Here is a 20,317-nt window from a genome sequence, read left to right as displayed (position 1 = left end):
GTGACTAGTCGACTATTAAGATAGTCGTTAGTTGCAGCCCTATTGGGAATTCATTCTCACACTGATGAACGCAGCATCAGGAGCAATTTGGGGTTCAGTTCTTGCTCAAGGATACTTGGATGCCATGGTCGGGGATCGAACCACCAACCCGGTTAGGGGGCAACCCGCTCTACCAACTGAGCCATAGCCGTAAATAACAAAACATAGGGTCAACAGACAAACATGTATACAAGGCAAACTGGTATTCCACAAATGAGGATCTCCAAGAAAAGGAATAAACAACAAACTAATGACAAAAAAAAAATAATAATAATAATAATAATAAATAAATGAATTAATAAATAAATAAATAAATAAATAAATAAATAAATAAATAAATAAATAAATAAATAAATAAATAAATACTAAGATATACTAAAATAGACTAATGAGACAATAAGGGGTGGTGCATGTATGCGTGTTCATGAATCTGTTAGTGTTGGGGTGGGGAACATTTAGTTCATCTCCTTAATTTGATTAAATATTTCCACTGTTTTTACCAGCCTTTCTTTACAGTATAACTTATTCCAAATATGTATTTGTTCCCTATTTCTAAAAGTTAGTCTTTCCATCTCTAAACTTTGTTCTGCTGTTAATACCCATGCTCTTAATTTTGGTGTATTTGATTGTTTCCATGCTTTTTCCAGACTTGTTGACTCCATCAGACTAGAAAACAAAGCAGCGTGGAGCCCTACTGTAAATTTACCTCTAAAGTTCTGGCTGTAAACTCCATGAGGCCAGTTTCAGTTTGATGATGATATACCAAGTAAAACTGGAGACAAGCTCAAATAGATTTAGTATCAAATGATAGAACTGGATGGAACCCTCTTATATGTTAGATTTGACACCTTTGTTCACATTTGCAACATTTAAAATTCTTTTTTGAGCATGATAGTGTTTAGAAAGTTAAAAAAAAGATTCAAAATCACATTTTATGTTGGACTAAAGGACTTAAAAAGACACAAAATGACCAAAAAAAGACACAAAAAGACTAAAAAAAGATACAAAATAACTAAAAAAAGACACAAAATGACCAAAAACAGACACAAAATGACCAAAAAAAAGACACAAAAAGACTAAAAAAAAGATACAAAATAACTAAAAAAGACACAACAAAAGACACAAAATTTCCCCAAAAAGATACAAAATAACTAAAATGATACAACAAAAGACACAAAATGACAAAGAAATAAGTGCAGGTCCATTTACCATTTACATATAAAGTCTGGTGGACTCAGTGGTTCAGTGGTGAAGTTGCAACATTTTTCATTTGGCTTGCTTTCCTTCACACTGTGTTTTATTAAGCACCACGCATTGTGAACAAATGTCCTTCGTCTGTTGGACAGAATATGAGAGGGACGGAGCTGACACTTTGTAGAAGCAAGACAAGGACTTTAATGAAAAATAATCATTTGAAAAAATAATTTGTTGGCTGAGTTTTAATCCATTTCTGTGGCATTGAACTGATGAGCCTTCATCCTGTCTCTAAAAAGACTTTGTTGACTGTGTGTGTGTTCTGTGATCGTCTGACAGTCTTTACTTCATCATTAGACCACGTAGATCACCAAACCATTAGATCCTGTCTGATGCTCATTATCACATTCACCAGGATTCTCTCTGTTTTGGTTCTCGTCCTTCCTTCGGTTCAGACTGCATCCTCACCTGCAGCGAACTGTCTTGTTTTGGTAATTTTGTGTCTTTTTAAAATAATTTTGTGTCTTTTTTAAATACTTTTGTGTCTTTTTTTGGTAATTTAGTGTCTTTGTTTAATAATTTTGTGTGTTTTTTAGTAATTTTGTGTCATTTTTTTGGTCAGTTTGTGTCTTTTTTTTAAATAATTTTGTGTCTTTTTGGTCATTTTGTGTCTTTTTTAAAAATAATTCTGTGTCTTTTTTGGTAATTTCATGTGTTTTTTTCAGTAATTTTGTTTCATTTTTTTGGTCATTTTGGGTCATTTTTGTGTCTTTTTGAAAAATAATTTTGTCTTTTTTTGGTAATTCTGTGTTTTTTTGTGGTAATTTTGTGTCTTTTTTTGTAATTTTGTGTATTTTATAACTAATTTAGTGTTTTTTTCAGTCATTTTGTGTATTTTATTGGTCATTTTGTGTCTTTTTTTGGTCATTTTGATACTGCCTCCAGCGGCCCCCAGGTAATTTGAGTTTGAGACCCCTTGCTCCAAAGCCAAAATGAGCTGAAAAACCTAAAGCTATGAACCGTTTTAGGGCTTTTCAGCTGAGCTGAGAGAACCTTTATTGCAAGTGTGCAAATATTCAGAAATCAGTCAGTCAGTTTAGTTTAAAAGGCATTCAGCTCAGTCTTAAAGACTTTGGGACTTTTTCTTTTCTTTAATTGGCTCATGAGGAACCCCGTCTGAACAGTGTGTTCTAGTCGGGGGAAAGGAAATGACCTGTTGAGCTGTTCTCCGGGACAGAACCGGGACATTATGACTCGCTCCACGTCCACTCTGACACTCTGTCACTTTTAGCCCCCGGAGCGAACACAACACTCCCTCTGAGGCTCCAACACCAGACAGACAGACAGACAGACAGACAGACAGTCAGACAGACAGTCAGACAGACAGACAGACAGACAGACAGTCAGACAGACAGACAGACAGACAGACAGACAGTCAGACAGACAGACAGACAGACAGACAGACAGTCAGACAGACAGTCAGACAGACAGACAGACAGACAGACAGACAGACAGACAGTCAGACAGACAGACAGACAGACAGACAGACAGACAGTCAGTCAGTCAGACAGACAGACAGACAGACAGACAGACAGACAGACAGACAGACAGACAGTCAGACAGACAGTCAGTCGGACGGATGGACAGACAGACAGTCAGACAGACAGACAGACAGTCAGTCAGACAGACAGACAGACAGACAGACAGACAGACAGTCAGTCGGACGGACAGACAGACAGACAGACAGACAGACAGACAGACAGTCAGACAGACAGACAGACAGACAGACAGTCAGACAGACAGTCAGACAGTCAGACAGACAGGCAGACAGTCAGACAGACAGACAGACAGTCAGTCAGTCAGTCAGACAGACAGACAGACAGACAGACAGTCAGACAGTCAGACAGTCAGACAGACAGGCAGACAGACAGACAGTCAGGCAGACAGACAGACAGTCAGACAGACAGTCAGTCGGACGGATGGACAGACAGACAGTCAGACAGACAGACAGACAGTCAGTCAGACAGACAGACAGACAGACAGACAGTCAGTCAGTCGGACGGACAGACAGACAGACAGACAGTCAGAAGGCCTGGTTTCCCTCAAACGACTGTGTCTCTCTGACAGAACTCGGCCGACCAGCAGACACGGAACGATCACTAAATGCAAATTCCTGCAGTACTTAAGCAGCGCTGGTGAGATAGGCAAATGTTGAAACTCCTTTCCAAACAAATCCCTTTATTAACCCTCTGGAGTCCAGAAAGAACCGGAGCACTTTGACTTCTTCATGACGTCACAACGTAAAAACGTCCAGCAGCATGTTCCTGCTGTCAGCTCAACTCTACAGTTTTGGCTTTTACACAAGTTTCCATGTCACATTTAATGCATCAACTCTTTTTTAGCAAAGGTATAAAAAAAAAAACACCTCAACCAAGTGTAGTAATGTGATTTTACTTTTTTTGCAGAGATTTTTCTAATTCAGCTTTGTGCATTAAGCATTTGTAAAGCAATATTTTGTGTTTACTGTTTTTTTGTGGGTTTTTGTATTTTTATTATGTTTTTGGTGTGTTTTGAGTGTGCTTGTAAGTGTTTTTTGTAATTTTGTGTGTGTTTTTGGTTTGTTTTTCATGTTTTATGTGTTTTATGTGTGTTTTTTGTCATTTTTGTGTGTTTTTTTGTATTTTTGTTATGTTTTAGGTGTGTTTTGAGTGTGCTTGTATGTGTTTTTTGCCATTTTGTGTGTGTTTTTTTGGTTTGTTTTTCATGTTTTATGTGTTTTATGTGTGTTTTTTGTCATTTTTGTGTGTTTTTTGTATTTTTATTATGTTTTGGTGTGTTTGAGTGTGCTTGCGCTTGTGCTTGAGTGTGTTCAAAATGTTGAACCAGTAAGTCAAAATGAAAACTTAATCAGGTCATAAAGGTGAGGTTGACCTGAAAACAATGATACCAACATGTCATGGTAAAGATGTTTAAGTGGTTTATATACAGGCAGAATGAAAAGAAGTCAAAAACCGACAAAATAGCCCCAAACTCAAAAGGGTTCAGTAATGTGAATGCTTAGACTTCTAAGGATTAATGCAGCCCCTTTAGCTCTGAGATAGCCAACGTCACCACTGATTTAGCTCTATAAACACAGAAATAACTCTCCAAACTCGGACAGTCTCTGACTGAGTTATACATCATGTACCGAACGTGACAAGTGGAGCGAGAGAGAGATCTACTGGTGTTTGCTTTACTGCTTTTGACTGTGTGTAATTTAACCTACAGCAGCCAGTTCCTGCATCTGTAAGTTATGTAAAGCTCATGCTAAATGGGGCTCCTGTATCTGAGACAACTATCATCCAGCAGCAGGCACATTACTTGAGAACTGGATGTTCCTTGCAGTGGGAGGGGAGGGTTTGTTTGTTGAAACGCCAAACGAGCTAAATACACCATTAAAACGGGGGAAGACCACGTTCACACTGCCACTCAAGCGTCTCCAGCACAACAACAACTTTCTCTTCTTGTTTTTTTTGCATGCTTTGCTGAAATTTCTCCCTCAAGGTGTAGAGAGAAGGGCTGTCAAAAGTATCGATACTAAAACGTTGTATCCAGATTTTTTTGGTCATTTTGTGTCTTTTTTAGTCCTCTTGTGTCTTTTTAAATAATTTTGGGTCATTTTGGGTCTTTTTAAAAAATAATTTTGTGTCTTTTGTAACTAATTTAGCGTTTTTTCAGTTATTTTGTGTCTTTTTCTGGTCATTTTGTGTCTTTTTTGGTCATTTTGTGTCTTTTTTTAGTAATCTTGATACTGCCTCTAGCGGCCCCAGGTAATTTGAGGATACGATACTCATTTCCAAAGTATCGAGTATCTGAAGCTTGTTATCATAGTTGCAGTTTCTTTTTTGCACAACTGTTTTTTATTATAAATATTTAACCTGTGGTTCTGTTATTTTTATTTATTTATTTATTTATTTATTTTTATTATTAATTTAAACAAAACACAACATAAGTCACCAATGGACAAACACAGTAAAGTAGACAGAAAAAGAAAGAAAAAGAACAACAACAACAAAATAACAAAACCAACCTACATAATTAAATAAATAAATAAATAATAAATAATAAATAAGAACTTTAACACATTAAATAACATAAAAAACTAAAACTAGACACAAACAAACATCAAACATAATTACCACATAAAACATACAGTATATCAGTAAACTTGATAACCTAAGAGAAAATATTCTGTTCTGTTCATTTTTACATGTTGCATTTTTCTTGTTAATAAAAATATTTCTGTTAAATTTTGGGGTCTTTGTTTTTATCCTCGTGGTATCGAAAATCGAATATTTTCCTGAGTATCGGGATCGAGTTGAAAATATTAGTATCGTGACAACCCTAGTCTATAGATGATTTATGATTCCTATTGTTTACTCAGAATTTGCACCCAAAAGAAAACTGCAGTGCATGCAATTAAAATGATAATAAAGGAGGAACCCTGGGCGATTATAAAGGAACACAATGAGGAACAAGTTTTGTAGGTTAGACCTGAAACATTCACGTGGCTTCAGCTGGAACAGGCTGTGAAATCAGTTTAACACCGGCATGAAAACAACTCCACACTGTGACATTCAATTCAAAATCACATGAGGCACCATAATCAATTATGACGTCGCTTTATGTTCCTTCCAAGACAAAGGAAGGTCCTGGAAGCACACAAATGGACCAGATAATCTGTTAATTCTCTGCTTTTAAAATTCATAGAGGTTACAAAAAAAGATGTTGGCTGATGGAAGCTGGTTGCTTTTGCAGGATTCACTGCTATTAACCCTCTGGAGTCCATGTAACCACCTGCACATGACTTCTTCATGACGCGAAGACATAAAAATAAAGCAACATGGAGTCTTTCGTCAGCTTCCCTCTAAAGTTCTGGCTTGAAACTCCATGCCAGAATTTTTTTTGATGATATTCGGCCAAGTAAAACCGGAGATAATGTGAAAAATATTTAGTAGGGCGAGTTAATTAAGATTAATTAATTACACAAAAATTAACGCGGTAAAAAAATTGACGCATTTTAATCGCACTTATTTTTGCACGGCGGAACGTTTCTCACTGGATGAGTTTCAGGCGGACCGATTATACTGGAGCACCAACTAGCGTTGATGAGTTGAGACAACAACAAACCACAGTGAACATGAAGGAAGAAGCTGATGAGACCTTTGGTTGGCCCCGTGGATGATGGGACATTTAGTTACTAAAAACCAACGGATGGAAGCGTCCATAAGAGCATGGTTGGGTTGCTAGGCAACAAGGAATTCACATATCACCATAGCAGCACATCCAGCCTCAAGTATCACCTCAATGCTAAACATATAGCAGCTAGCGGCTAGTGTGCTAGCTAGCGTGGACTAGCAAAAATGGCAAAAATTGCACTGGTCTGTTGGACTTGAACAAAAATAAACAATATTTTTGTTGCTTAAGCTTATGTATTCAGTCATTATTCAATGGTATACTAAAAATCCATGTGAAAAAAAATACTTCTCACTGTTCTCAGGTCAAATATTTATATGCGATTAAAATGCGATTCATTTCGATTAAATAATTACAAAGCCTCTAATTATTTAGTCCCGGCCCTAATATTAAGTATAAAATATTGAACTAGATATTATCCTTATTTTACCTGTTATTTGTTATATGTGCAACATTTAAAATTCTGTATTTTGAAACATAATTTTCAAGATCAGATTTTATGTTTCCTTTGTTTCTTTTGGGTTCAACATTTTGATCAAGTAAGTCAAATTTAAAAATTAATTATCAGGACATAAAGGTGAGGTTGCACTAAAATAACTGACACCAACATGGCATGGTGAAGATTTTTAACAGATTTTTTAACAGACATAATAGCCAAAGATTCAGAGGGTTAAGTCTCTGCTTTTAAATTCATATAGGTTACAGTAAAGATGTTGGCTGATTCACTGCTATTAACTTGTACTAAGACTATAATCCCTAAAAAGGGTTAAACTTAAGCCGTATCTGTGTTTAAATGTAACATTTTATATCCAAATTCCTTCACGTTTCAGAGCGGGCAGGGAACTCCTGCTACAAATTGCACACCATCCTTTGCTTTACTTCTGAAACAAAATCCCCCGCTTCTCCTAAAGCCTTAAAAACGGGCCTGATCTTTTGAAGATCCCAAATCACAAGGGAGCGGCCCGACCCACCAAATGTTAAACCCAAGCCCCCCTCCAGGTCCCACCCCTCACCCCTCACCACTCGCAGCATGCTAAATGGCAGCTTTGAACCCTAAACTGCTTCAAAAACAACCGCCTTGTGTCTTTAGCCTCAATTACAATAGTACCAAGAGCAGGAAATATCTGTATGTGTGTGTGTGCAAATATAACTGCAGGCAGAATTAGTAATTCACATTATAACCTCATTTCTAAATGTGCAAACATCCTTGAGTAAGTGTTGCTAGTCATAGATGAATCATACCAGTAAAGCAATGCTGTCTTAGCAATAATGATACAAGCTACAGAAACACTAGTTCAAGTGGAGAACAGACAGGAAGTCAGCAAACAGTAAAATATCACATCTGAACCCTCTGAACCCCAACAAGCCGTTTCAGGGCGTTTTTTTTTTTACATTTTATTCACTGTGGCCTTGTATTTCGCTGCAATAGGGTGGATTCGGGTAATGTGGGACACTTAAGGTTTGGCTGGTTTATTTCCTGCTTAAAGTAAATATAGTCATCAAAACCTTTACTATTGGTCTACCATGGGTGTCATGTGACTGAAATTACATTAAATATTTTTAAATTTAGAAAAATTTAACAAAGTCAAAATTGCAAAAAGTGTCCCACATTACCCGAATTCCCCCTATATAAAATATAGAAAAAATATAAAAGTCCTTCAGCTCTATGGAATCAGCACAACTGTGGCTAGAAGGGGAAAAAAACAAAAAATGTCTTTTGTGCCGACATAAATCAGAAAAAAGCAACAAAAAAATAGTTTAAAAAGTTTTATTTCTCTGATTAATTATTTTTAAAAATTGGAATAAATAAGAATTTATACAATCAACAATTTTCCAAGTGCCCACAAGTGTCATTAATATTTTATATATTATAAAAAGAATTGGGTCTCCAAATGTTATACATTATTTGCATTTTTACAATCTCTTCTTACAGCCTCTCCTGTCCTCTCCTCTCAGCTCTGTGTAAACAGCCTCTTCTGTCCTCTCCTCTCAGCTCTGTGTAAACAGCCTCTCCTGTCCTCTCCTCTCAGCTCTGTGTAAACAGATTTTCAGTGAATATTTGTCACGTGACCACAGCAATGATGACTACTACTTTGTGTTACCTTTATCAGGTAGAGACCTCTCCATCTCTTAACATACCTGCACTCTTGCCACAAAAAAGGATTTTTCTTTACAAAATATAAAAAACTATCCATGACTAAATAAGCAACAATCATAAAAACACATCCCTTGCTATGATTTTATAAGATTTGAACTCAAAAACTGGGTCTCCAAATCTATACATATTGAACTATTTGTATTTTTACAACCTCTATGTACAACCACTGTCCTCGCCTCTCAGCTCTGTGTAAACAGTGTCTCCTGTCCTCTCCTCTCAGTTCTGTGTAAACAGCCTCTCCTGTCCTCTCCTCTCAGCTCTGTGTAAACAGCCTCTCCTGTCCTCTCCTCTCAGTTCTGTGTAAACAGCCTCTCCTGTCCTCTCCTCTCAGCTCTGTGTAAAAACAGATTTTCAGTGAATAGAAACGCTTTATTTTAAATGAGACGTGTATATCACAATAGAGAAATTTTGACAGAAAAAGATTTGTTTTGATTACTTTTTCTAATGGAAATTTCATCACTAATGATCCATTCAAGAACTGTCGGAAAGTTCAAAATTAAAGTTAAAAACTGCCTATTTTTACAGTTTCTACGATAAACGCTTTATTTATGGCGATCTTTTGAAGAAAACACATTTTGGGGCTCAAAGGGTTGACAAACCAACACAAAGAGGCAGTCTCTTCCACCTGCTTTAAAGTTGATGTGTTTTGAATATGTCACACCTTAAAACCAAGATTAAATGCTATTTAACACTTCTAAATATAAGGTTGTTGTTGTTGTTGTTTTTATCTTTGTAAGAACCAAATGATTTGCAGTGCAAGTAGTAAAACATCTCCCTGAAGGCGTCACTGCAAATATTAGCAGTGACTTTTCACAAGAACTCCCTTAAAGCTACATTTAAATGTTAACTTTAAGTGTATTTTGTGACTGTTTTGGCACGTTGCGCTGTTTGCACAATAGTTCGACTGCAAACATTGACAGAAGAAAGTTTCAGCTGAAGCCTCGTCTATATATTTATGTTCTTCTAACATCTAATCATCTAACATCTAATCATCTAACACACGGGTCTGCAGAGAAAAAATGTCAGAATGGAGCCACAATTTTATTTTGCCTTACAACAAAAATAAAACAGCCTTAATTGAAGCCTTATTAGCCAATAGGACACAATGAGCAGTTAGTAAGATGTTTTTTTTGAGGACAGAAGTGCAAATAAGAGGCGAGACTCCTGAGAAATATCTGAGGAAAGCTATCCTGGTGAGGGAAACTCAAAACTAGACTTGAAATTGGCTAAAGTTAGAGGTTAAGGCGTCACAGACTTTCAAAGCTATGATGCACATTTAAGTTGACTAAAATGTTTTTTAAAAATGTTTTAGAGCTGTTTATAAACCAAATTTTTTACAATTGAAGAAAACAAATTGATTGGGCATACATCAATGATAAATTTAAATTTTAACGTAAAAAAAACAAAACAAACCTCCCCCAGGAGGAGCTGGACATTGTGGCCCTGCTTAGCCTGCTGCCCCCGCGACCCGGCCCCGGATAAGCGGACGAGAATGGATGGATGAAAAAAAAACCTTATTATGTCTTATGATTCTTTGGCCATCCTCTAATCATCTAAATTTTGCCAATTAGGGCCAAGTATGAAAGTCACAAATTTATGAAATTTAAATTGGCAAATCTAGGAGAAAAAAAGTAAACCGTTTGTCTTAAAGAAACTGTAAAAACAGGCATTGTAGTCAGAATTTTAACTTTCTGACAGTCTTTGAACATATGTTAGAATAGTTTTGGTAAGAAAAAGTCACCAAAACAACAGCTTAAAATTGTGATATTTCTGTCAAAATCACTTTATTCTACACGTCTCGTTTAAAACGCCGCCAAAAATAAAGTGTTTTTAACAACTAGATCCTGTTAAAAACATTAAATTCTGCTCCTCAGAGACACTGTGAAGACATGATTGATTCTGCTGAGATGTCACGTGACAAATATTCACTGAAAATCTGTTTACACAGAGCTGAGAGGAGAGGACAGGACAGGCTGTTTACACAGAGCTGAGAGGAGAGGACAGGACAGGCTGTTTACACAGAGCTGAGAGGAGAGGACAGGAGAGGCTGTAAAATGCAAATAGTTCAGTATGTATAATATGTGGAGACACAATCGTCTTTATCAATATGCATGACACTTGGAAAATGTTTATATAAATTCCATTTTAGATATATTTTCACAGATTTATGAGATTAAAAGTGGCAAATCTAGGAGAAAACCCCTGATCTGACACATTCAGCCCTGCCTGTCCATTAAGGTAATAAACCATGTCCCAGACAGCTGTTAAACATTCATGACTGTCTGTTTACAAGTGTTAAGCAGCTCCTGAAAATGAACCAGGGATATATAATATATTGATTAATAAGGAGAACACAACCACAGTGTGAAGACAGACGACGTCTCCCCATGACAACAATGAAGATCTCTGGATGACTTCATTCAGTCAGTAAACATGACAGCAGAGTTCCCAGCCGGCTCTGTGGAAAGGTCAGCTGCCTTTTAGCTGATGTTGGCGTCAGGCGAGGAAAACACAAGTCTGTGTGTGTGTGTGTGTGTGTGTGTGTGTGTGTGTTCATGTATCTCCTGAATATGCATCTTCCTTTATAGATGAACAGCTGCTTTAGTGAATATTGCATGATGTTTGTGCTGCTACTTAAATGTAGGGTTGTTACGATACTAACATGTTCAACTTGATACCGATACTCAGGAAAATATTCGATACTCGATACCATTTTCGATACCACAAGGATAAAAACAAAGACCCCAAAATCTAACAGAAATATTTTTAACAACAAGAAAAATGCAACATGTAAAAATGAACAGAACCACAGGTTAAATATTTATAATAAAAAACAGTTGTGCAAAAAGAAACTGCAACTATGATAACAAGCTTCAGGTCTAAGGTAGTGCAAAAAATAAATAAATACAATAAACAATAACAATTAGAACAATATTTTGAGGTTGTATGCTGTGCACAATATTAGGCAAGCTTGATAAAAAAAATAATCGATACTTTTTAAAATGAGTATCGTATCCGGATACAATATTTTAGTATCAATACTTTTTGGAGTATCGATACTTTTGACAACCCTAGCTGCTACTTAGATAATTTATCTTGTTTTAAGAGTTAATTTCTTATTTTAAGCGTTCAACATGCTTATTTCTAGATTAAATAATTTTAATTCAAGAAATCTTGTCAAGTGAAATTATCTGTCCATGCAGCAAGATCATTTCCCTCAGATTTACTGTTTTTATCTGGTTTTTAGACCTAACACCTTTTATGCAATTTGACTTTAAGTGGCATTTGGTGGCCTTCATCAGGGGGTTCAGCAGTTAATTTCAATCACAGGATAAAAGGTGGTCATATATGGAGCGGGAATCATAACCAGTGCTTCTATTCAAGGGTGGTCAACTGTGTCATCTCATGATAACTCATTTTTATTCTCTGATGAAAGTCACAGCATGCATCTGGTCAGTTTAACCCTCTGAACCCCATGTATGGAAAAGTATGGTTTCTTTAAAAGACTGAAAAAAGTACACCGTTTGTCTTAGAAAGAAACTGTAAAAACAGACATTTTCGTCAGAATTTTAACTTTCTGACAGTCCTTGAACAGATCATATGTTAGAATAGTTTTCGTTAGAAAAAGTCACCAAAACAAAGCTTAAAATTGTGAGATTTCTGTCAAAATCACTTTATTCTACACGTCTCGTTTAAAACATTGCCAAAAATAAAGAGTTGTAATAACTAGACCCTGTTAAAAACATTAAATTCTCCACAGAGACACTGACGACATGATTGATTCTGCTGAGACCAACGGTAACGTGACAAATATTCACTGAGAATCTGTTTACACAGAGCTGAGAGGAGAGGACAGGAGAGGCTGTTTACACAGAGCTGAGAGGAGAGGACAGGAGAGACTATAAAATGCTAATAGTTCAATATGTATAACATGTGGAGACACAATTGTCTTTACCAATATGCATGCATATGCACTTGGAAAAAATGTTTATATAAATTCCATTTTAGATATATTTTTTTAGATTAACATTTTAGCAGACAAATTCAACTTGCGTTTTCATTTTTTATGATTTATGTCATTATAATTGTGTTTATTCCACACAAAAGACATTTTTGAGTTGTTCCCACTTCTAGCCATGATTGTGCTGATTCCACAGAGCTGCAGAACTTTATGATTTCATGATATAAAAGGCCACAGTGAGTAAAATATAAAGAGAGCACAAAAAAAACCCGCCCTGAAACTGCTTGTTGGGGTTAGAGGGTTAAATGAATGTTTTGGGAGTTTTAGATTTGTTTTTTGAAAATGTACATATTTGCTTTCTTACAGAGAGTTAGCAGTTAGCTTATAGAACCAATTATCATGTTTGTTTACAATTACACGTAGAGTGTTGATTTTATGATTTTTTGTTTTCATTTATATACATGCATATTTTATTTTGTGCAGGCAGTACATTTTACATTTTATTTTATTTATTTTTATCCTATTTTTAAATGTATTTTATCTTACTGCATTTTACTGTTCTATTGTTTACTACATCTCTTTGTATTGTGTTATCTATTTATTGTTTGTGCAGTACTTTGGAAACCTTATTTTTGCGAAAATTGTGCTCTATAAATAAAGTGGAGTGGATTGGATAACTTCCTGGTAGAAAACCCCAGCAAACACCACAGATTTTAAAAAAATGAAGCTTGAGTTTACCTAAAAATACAACAACTAGCAGCATATAAAATAAGGTGAGACAAGGTTAGACAAGGTGAGACAAGCGTGTTTAGCTATATGTCGTTAAAGATTACAGTTACAGCTGGAAATGAAACTGAAAAAAAACAAGTTTGCAGCTTTCACTAATATGAACAATGTAAATGAACCACCAGTAGTCGACCTGGAAGTAGCAAGTCAGTCTTTGGTTGAGCAAAAAGACCGAAAACAAGAAGAAACAGCAAACCCTACCAACACCGCTAATCCCCACAAATTAACACATAACATGCATTCGTAAAAACACAAATAATTCCCCTAAATGTAGAACTACTCCTTTAAATCCTAGCTCGTGTTTGGAGCCTTGCTAACAGAGCGAGCAGAGTTCTAAGAAACTGTCCAATACATGAAACAAAAGGCTTAAAGCATAAAACAATAAATAAATCTCTGCAGGTCCATACAGCAACACATGACTGAGTGGATCAAATCAATTAGTTCCACAACCTCAGTGACAATTAACAGGAAGTAATCCACCTTTTACAGTCACATAAGAACAACCATCTCTAACACACCAGCATGACTTCATTCAGAGAGTTTAAAGTCAGGTGATCTAGAACAGATCAGTTAGAAAAAGACAAAGCTTAAAATAGATAAAATAACTAGATCCTGTTTAAAAAAACAACATTAAATTCTGCTCCTCAGAGACACTGTGAAGACATGATTGATTCTCGGTCACGTGACAAATATTCACTGAAAATCTGTTTACACAGAGCTGAGAGGAGAGGACAGGAGAGGCTGTTTACACAGAGCTGAGAGGAGAGGACAGGAGAGGCTGTTTACACAGAGCTGAGAGGAGACAGGAGACAGGAGAGGCTGTAAAAATGCAAATAATTCAACATGTATAACATGTGGAGACCCAATTCTTTTTCCCAATATTTATGACACTTGTGGGCACTTGGAAAAGTGTTGTTTATATAAATTCCTATTTGTTCCCATTTTTTTTTTTAAATCAGAGAAATAAGACTTTTTTTGCCTTTTTTTATGTTTTTTTGTGATCATTTTTGTATTGTTTTTTCCATTTAGTTTAAAGCATCAATTGGGCAATAATAGCAACAGCAACAGAGAAGATTAAATGGTAGTGTAGCATAACAAACAATAAATAAATAACGATGGCAATACTACCAACCAAACATATCAATAATATTGAGTGTTGAAAAATAAGAAAAAGGGGAAAAAAAGTTTTTTTAAATGTTTTAATTAATTAATAATTGTGTCATTCTGCACAAAATGCATTTTTGGGGTTTTCCCACTTCTAGCCTTGATTGTGCTGATTCCATAGAGCTGCAGGACTTATAGATTTATATATCACAGTGACAAAAAGGCCACAGTGAGTAAAATGTAAAAAGAGCAAAAACACCCTGAAATGTTCAGAGGGTTCAGGTATATTATGATATAATACTTTTTGCTAACTTTTTGTCTATAAGTAGAGGTTGCAAAAATGCAAATAGTTCAATATGTATATCATGTTTAGACCCTTTTTTCCAATATGCATGACACTTGTAGGCACTTGGAAAATTGTTGCATATATAATTTCCATTCAATTCCAATATTTAAAAAATAATTGGTCAGAGAAATTCAACTTTTGTTCTTTCTTTCTTTCATCATTATAACTGTGTTGTTGCACAAGAGACTTTTTGGGTTGTTTCCACTTCTAGCCATGATTGTGCTGATTACAGAGCTGCAGGAATTATAGATTACAGTGAAATAAAAGGTCACAGTGAGTAAAACGTCAAAAGAGCAAAAAATTGCCCTGAAACAGCTTGTTGGGGTTCAGAGAGTTAATAATAATAATAATAATAATTGTTACTGTTATTAGTGCTGGTAGTATGAGGTGGGGTTACGGCAGTTGAGTGCCCCAATTACCTGCATGACTCTCACTATTTTGAACTTTAAAAAAATATTTAAAAACAAGAATATAATATATGATAAAATGAGATAAAATTGTAATAATCCCGGAGGAAACTCTTGTGCCAGGTTGCTCCAAAAGTACAATAAAATACAGTAAAATAAGAACAACTAGATAAATGAATAAAAAATATGTAATATGATAACAAAAATATATTATTATCATTGTTATTATTATTATTAGTAGTAGTAGTATTATATCATATTATTAAAAACTAAATAATTGCACATAATAAATAATATATGCAATATATGATATATATAATTTATAATTGAATGTCACCTAGTGAAAAATATTTAAAAACAAGAATATAATATATGATAAAATTAGATAAAATTGTAATAATCCCTGGAGGAAACTCTTGTGCCAGGTTGCTCCAGAAGTACAATAAAATACAGTAAAATGAGACTAGTAAGACATAAAAAAAATGTAATATAACAAAAATATATTATTATAATTATATTATTAAAAACAAAAATAATTGCACATAAGAAATAATATCATATGCAATATATTAAATATATAATTTATAATTTAATGCATATGCATATGAACATTTACATGAGGACAAGTACTAATATTGGAATAGATTTATGCTAATTCAGATTGCATGCACCTGGACCTCCTTTATATTCTGATGCTTTTATCCTTTTGTTGTTACGACCTAAATTCCTGCAAATTAGCTTCAGCTAGACGCCTTTTAACCCATTAAACATAAAAAATAAAGATTGTTTTTCTCCCTCACCATGCATGCATGGAGCTTTTATTTAATTTGACAGCTGCCATGTGCAACATACAGCCTGGTGAAAAATATTTAAAAACAAGAATATAATATATGATAAAATTAGATAAAATTGTAATAATCCCGGAGGAAACTCTTGTGCCAGGTTGCTCCAGAAGTACAATAAAATACAGTAAAATGAGACTAGTAAGACATAAAAAAAATTTGAATATAACAAAAATATATTATTATATTTTTAAAAACAAAAATAATTGCACATAATAAATAACATCATATGCAATATATTATATATATAATTTATAATTTAATATATATACAATGTTACCTATAAGTCATGTGCATATGAACATTTACATAAGGACATGTACTAATATTGGAATAGATTTATGCTAATACAGATTGCATGCACCTGGACCTCCTTTATATTCTGATGCTTTTATCCTTTTGTTGTTACAACCTAAATTCCTGCAAATTAGCTTCAGCTAGACGCCTTTTAACCCATTAAACATAAAAAATAAAGATTTTTTTTCTCCCTCACCATGCATGCATGGAGCTTTTATTTAATTTGACAGCTGCCATGTGCAACATACAGCCTGGTGAAAAATATTTAAAAACAAGAATATAATATATGATAAAATTAGATAAAATTGTAATAATCCCGGAGGAAACTCTTGTGCCAGGTTGCTCCAGAAGTACAATAAAATACAGTAAAATGAGACTAGTAAGACATAAAAAAAATTTGAATATAACAAAAATATATTATTATATTTTTAAAAACAAAAATAATTGCACATAATAAATAACATCATATGCAATATATTATATATATAATTTATAATTTAATATATATACAATGTTACCTATAAGTCATGTGCATATGAACATTTACATAAGGACATGTACTAATATTGGAATAGATTTATGCTAATTCAGATTGCATGCACCTGGACCTCCTTTATATTCTGATGCTTTTATCCTTTTGTTGTTACAACCTAAATTCCTGCAAATTAGCTTCAGCTAGACGCCTTTTAACCCATTAAACATAAAAAATAAAGATTTTTTTTCTCCCTCACCATGCATGCATGGAGCTTTTATTTAATTTGGCAGCTGCCATGTGCTAAACGAATCAATAGCGCCTGGTGAAAGCACATGCAAATAGATGGAAATCCTCCTCTCATTAGGTTATGTCAATATCACGATTTGAGACGAGGGTCACCTGTGGCCTTCAGAGCCCCGATCAGCACAACTGATGTAAACAGAGAGTGGAGGAGGAGGATTTAATGTGCCTTACTACGCTGCATGTGTTATTATGCATAGATAGATAGATAGATAGATAGATAGATAGATAGATAGATAGATAGATAGATAGATAGATAGATAGATAGATAGATTTACTTAATATAGTTGATAAAATGTATTAAATATAAAGGCGTCCTTGATTTTGAGGCAGTTGTTTAAGTAACTTTAATATAAAAATGTTTGAGATAGAATCTACTTATTTTTATCACATTAAATATAATCTTTATATGTATGTAATTCTAAATCAAGAGGATTTTGAATGAACCCAACACAATAGAATTACTAGGTTTTTAATCGACAGGCACTTCCTGTTAAGTTATTAACTCAACTTGTAACGTAGTTAGATTTAATAAATAATATTGTGTGCAATCTGTTGCCTCAGTTTTATTGAGTAGCTATTGTTTATCTAGATAGACAGATAGATAGATAGATAGATAGATAGATAGATAGATAGATAGATAGATAGATAGATAGATAGATAGATAGATAGACTTTATTTATCCCATTACAGTGTAGCAGCAGCATTACACACAGAGACAATAACAACACAATTAAATAAAAAGAACAACCTAGGCATACTTCAAGCAATAAAATATAAAAATACAATAAAAAATAAATTGTCTAAAGAAGGAGTATGTATTAAGGAATAGTATTCCAGTGCAGAATAAATATGAATATGCAGTATTAAAATTTTGGTGCTGTGAAACAAATAAGGTGCAATGAACAGTGTGCATAAAGAACACATAAAGTGCTTATAGCGACTGTATGTACTGAACCAGACTGTTATTTGTGATTGTACAGTGTGATGGCATGTGGCAGGAGAGATTATTTTTTTTGCCTTCATGCCCTCCACAGCATCCTTGGTGGCACATGAAGGGCACCATTACAGTAAAAAGACCCTCAGAGAGGATCTGCATTCCTGTCATGTCATGCATTCCTCAGCAATGTGCAGAGGGAGAAAAGGTGACTGCATGTCGACATTGAATGCATCACTTTCCATGAAGCCCCCATGCGCAGGACATTCCTCGGATTTCCCTTTCGAGAAAGCCACCAGGGAGCAAGAAGGAGAAGGAGGAGAAGAGGAGGCGGAGGAGGAGGAGGAGGAGGAAGGGGAGAGGGGTAACAGTGGACATGGAGACACTTGTATCCGACATGGACTGCGCTGCTTACCTGTGGCGGCTACATTTGCAGCATCAGACGAGTGGCTGGCTAGATCATTCGAGTAAGTGCACTCCAAGCCCAGTACCGCATAGATGACGAGTCCACGTAGCAAAACATTCAATACCTTGTGGATGTAACTCATGGTGGTGGGGAGGGAGAAATGAGGAGAAAAAGCGAGTATTGGTATCGGTGGGACTGGCAGCTGGAGGGGGATGACTGGGGCAATCCCGGGAAAAAAACAAAAAAAAAACAGCCAGCCAGTCAAAAAATAAAAAAATAAATAGTCTTTTTTTTTAAGCAGAAGAAATGGTGCCACGAGCAAAAGAGACACCTGAGGGAAAAAGGGATAAATGATAAAAAAATAAAATAAATCCCGCAGTTTTACCTGCTAACAGCTACAACAGGAGCAGTCATTGCTGTCACAAATAACAAAATAATAGTTCATCGTGGGTCAACGACAAGCCAAACTACTTTGAAATAAGACCCGGTTCAAAAAAAAAAAAAAAAAAAAAAGCCTCTAATAGCCTCTAATGGCTTTTCTGTCTGTTTCAGAGGGGTGACTGCTGCGAGCTACGACAAGCCAGTCCCCCATATCTAGTCTTTAATTTAAAAAAATATGTATCAGCTATAAGAAATAAATAAAAAACGACACAGCGCGTAGTGGATGTAGACAGCAGAGCACATGCACAGCCCTGTCTGAAGGAATTCCCTGCTCAAAAGAGAAAAAAAAAATTGCCTCCGTGGATATCCGAGAGCGAGAAATAATATCAAGTGGTGTAATAAATCCTCACGTAGGCCCGTGAGTTGGAAGAAAAGAGTCTCTGTACTTCCACGTACAGTATACAAACACCGGGGACAGCTTCAGCATATTGAACTCGCAGCGTCTCATAGGTCCGCCTCTTCACACCAAAGTAGCAAATCCCATCGCATCAAAAAACACTTCTTCTTCTTCCTCCGTTTCCTCTAATCCTTCCGCGACCTATATCGACCGCGCACGACATCCGCCTACTTCCCAGATGAAGTTTTTAAGTCAGCTTTTCACGGCTTTTCACGGGCTGCGATACTGTTTCTCCTCCCGGTCATATCAGCTGCTCGCCGGCCGATGCAGACGGAGGGAGGGAGGGAGGAGGAGGAGGAGGAGGAGGAGCGGGGCGGAAGTCACTATGCAAAATGGTTTGACATCAGGAGGAGGAGAGAGGGAGGGGGGGGGGGGGGGGGAGACACTGGGGTTTAATGTGGCCACGACTACTGCTGCTGCCGCGTGGATCAGACACGTTTGTTTTTTTTTTTTAGGGCATGCAGAGGGGTTTCTCTACCTTTTTTAGGGCATTCAGAAAGGTTTCTCTACCTTTTTAAAGGCATTCAGAAAGGTTTCTCTACCTTTTTTAGGACTTGCAGAGGGGTTTCTCTACCTTTTTTACGGGCATGCAGAGGGGTTTCTCTACCTTTTTTAGGACATGCAGAGGGGTTTCTCTACCTTTTTTAGGACATGCAGAGGGGTTTCTCTACCTTTTTTAGGACATGCAGAGGGGTTTCTCTACCTTTTTTACGGGCATGCAGAGGGGTTTCTCTACCTTTTTTAGGACATGCAGAGGGGTTTCTCTACCTTTTTTACGGGCATGCAGAGGGGTTTCTCTACCTTTTTTAGGACATGCAGAGGGGTTTCTCTACCTTTTTTACAGGCATGCAGAGGGGTTTCTCTACCTTTTTGTATATTAGATTAGATTCAACCTTATTGGCATTGCACATGTCACAAGTACAAAGCAGTGAAATGCAGATAGCATCTATATATATGTATATATATGGTAATGGTTATTTATTTATGAGTTA

The 20,317-nt window shown here is 35.7% G+C and overlaps 1 protein-coding gene across 2 annotated transcripts in view; it reads right to left on the bottom strand.

Moving 5' to 3' along the window:
- Positions 1–18,986, bottom strand: part of stim2b (stromal interaction molecule 2b) — an 86,974-nt gene extending 67,988 nt beyond the window's left edge. For both annotated transcript variants that reach the window (XM_059354709.1, XM_059354710.1), the window contains exon 1: positions 18,497–18,986. In XM_059354709.1, the coding sequence (XP_059210692.1) occupies positions 18,497–18,629 (133 nt within the window). In that variant the 5' untranslated portion in view covers positions 18,630–18,986. The remainder of the gene's footprint in view (positions 1–18,496) is intronic.
- Positions 18,987–20,317: the final 1,331 nt, after the last annotated feature.

Source organism: Centropristis striata, chromosome 17 (assembly GCF_030273125.1).
Source record: "Centropristis striata isolate RG_2023a ecotype Rhode Island chromosome 17, C.striata_1.0, whole genome shotgun sequence".
Taxonomy (NCBI): Eukaryota; Metazoa; Chordata; class Actinopteri; order Perciformes; family Serranidae; genus Centropristis; species Centropristis striata.
The sequence above is the reverse complement of the archived record's forward strand: the minus strand, read 5'-3'. Positions and strand labels throughout refer to the sequence as shown.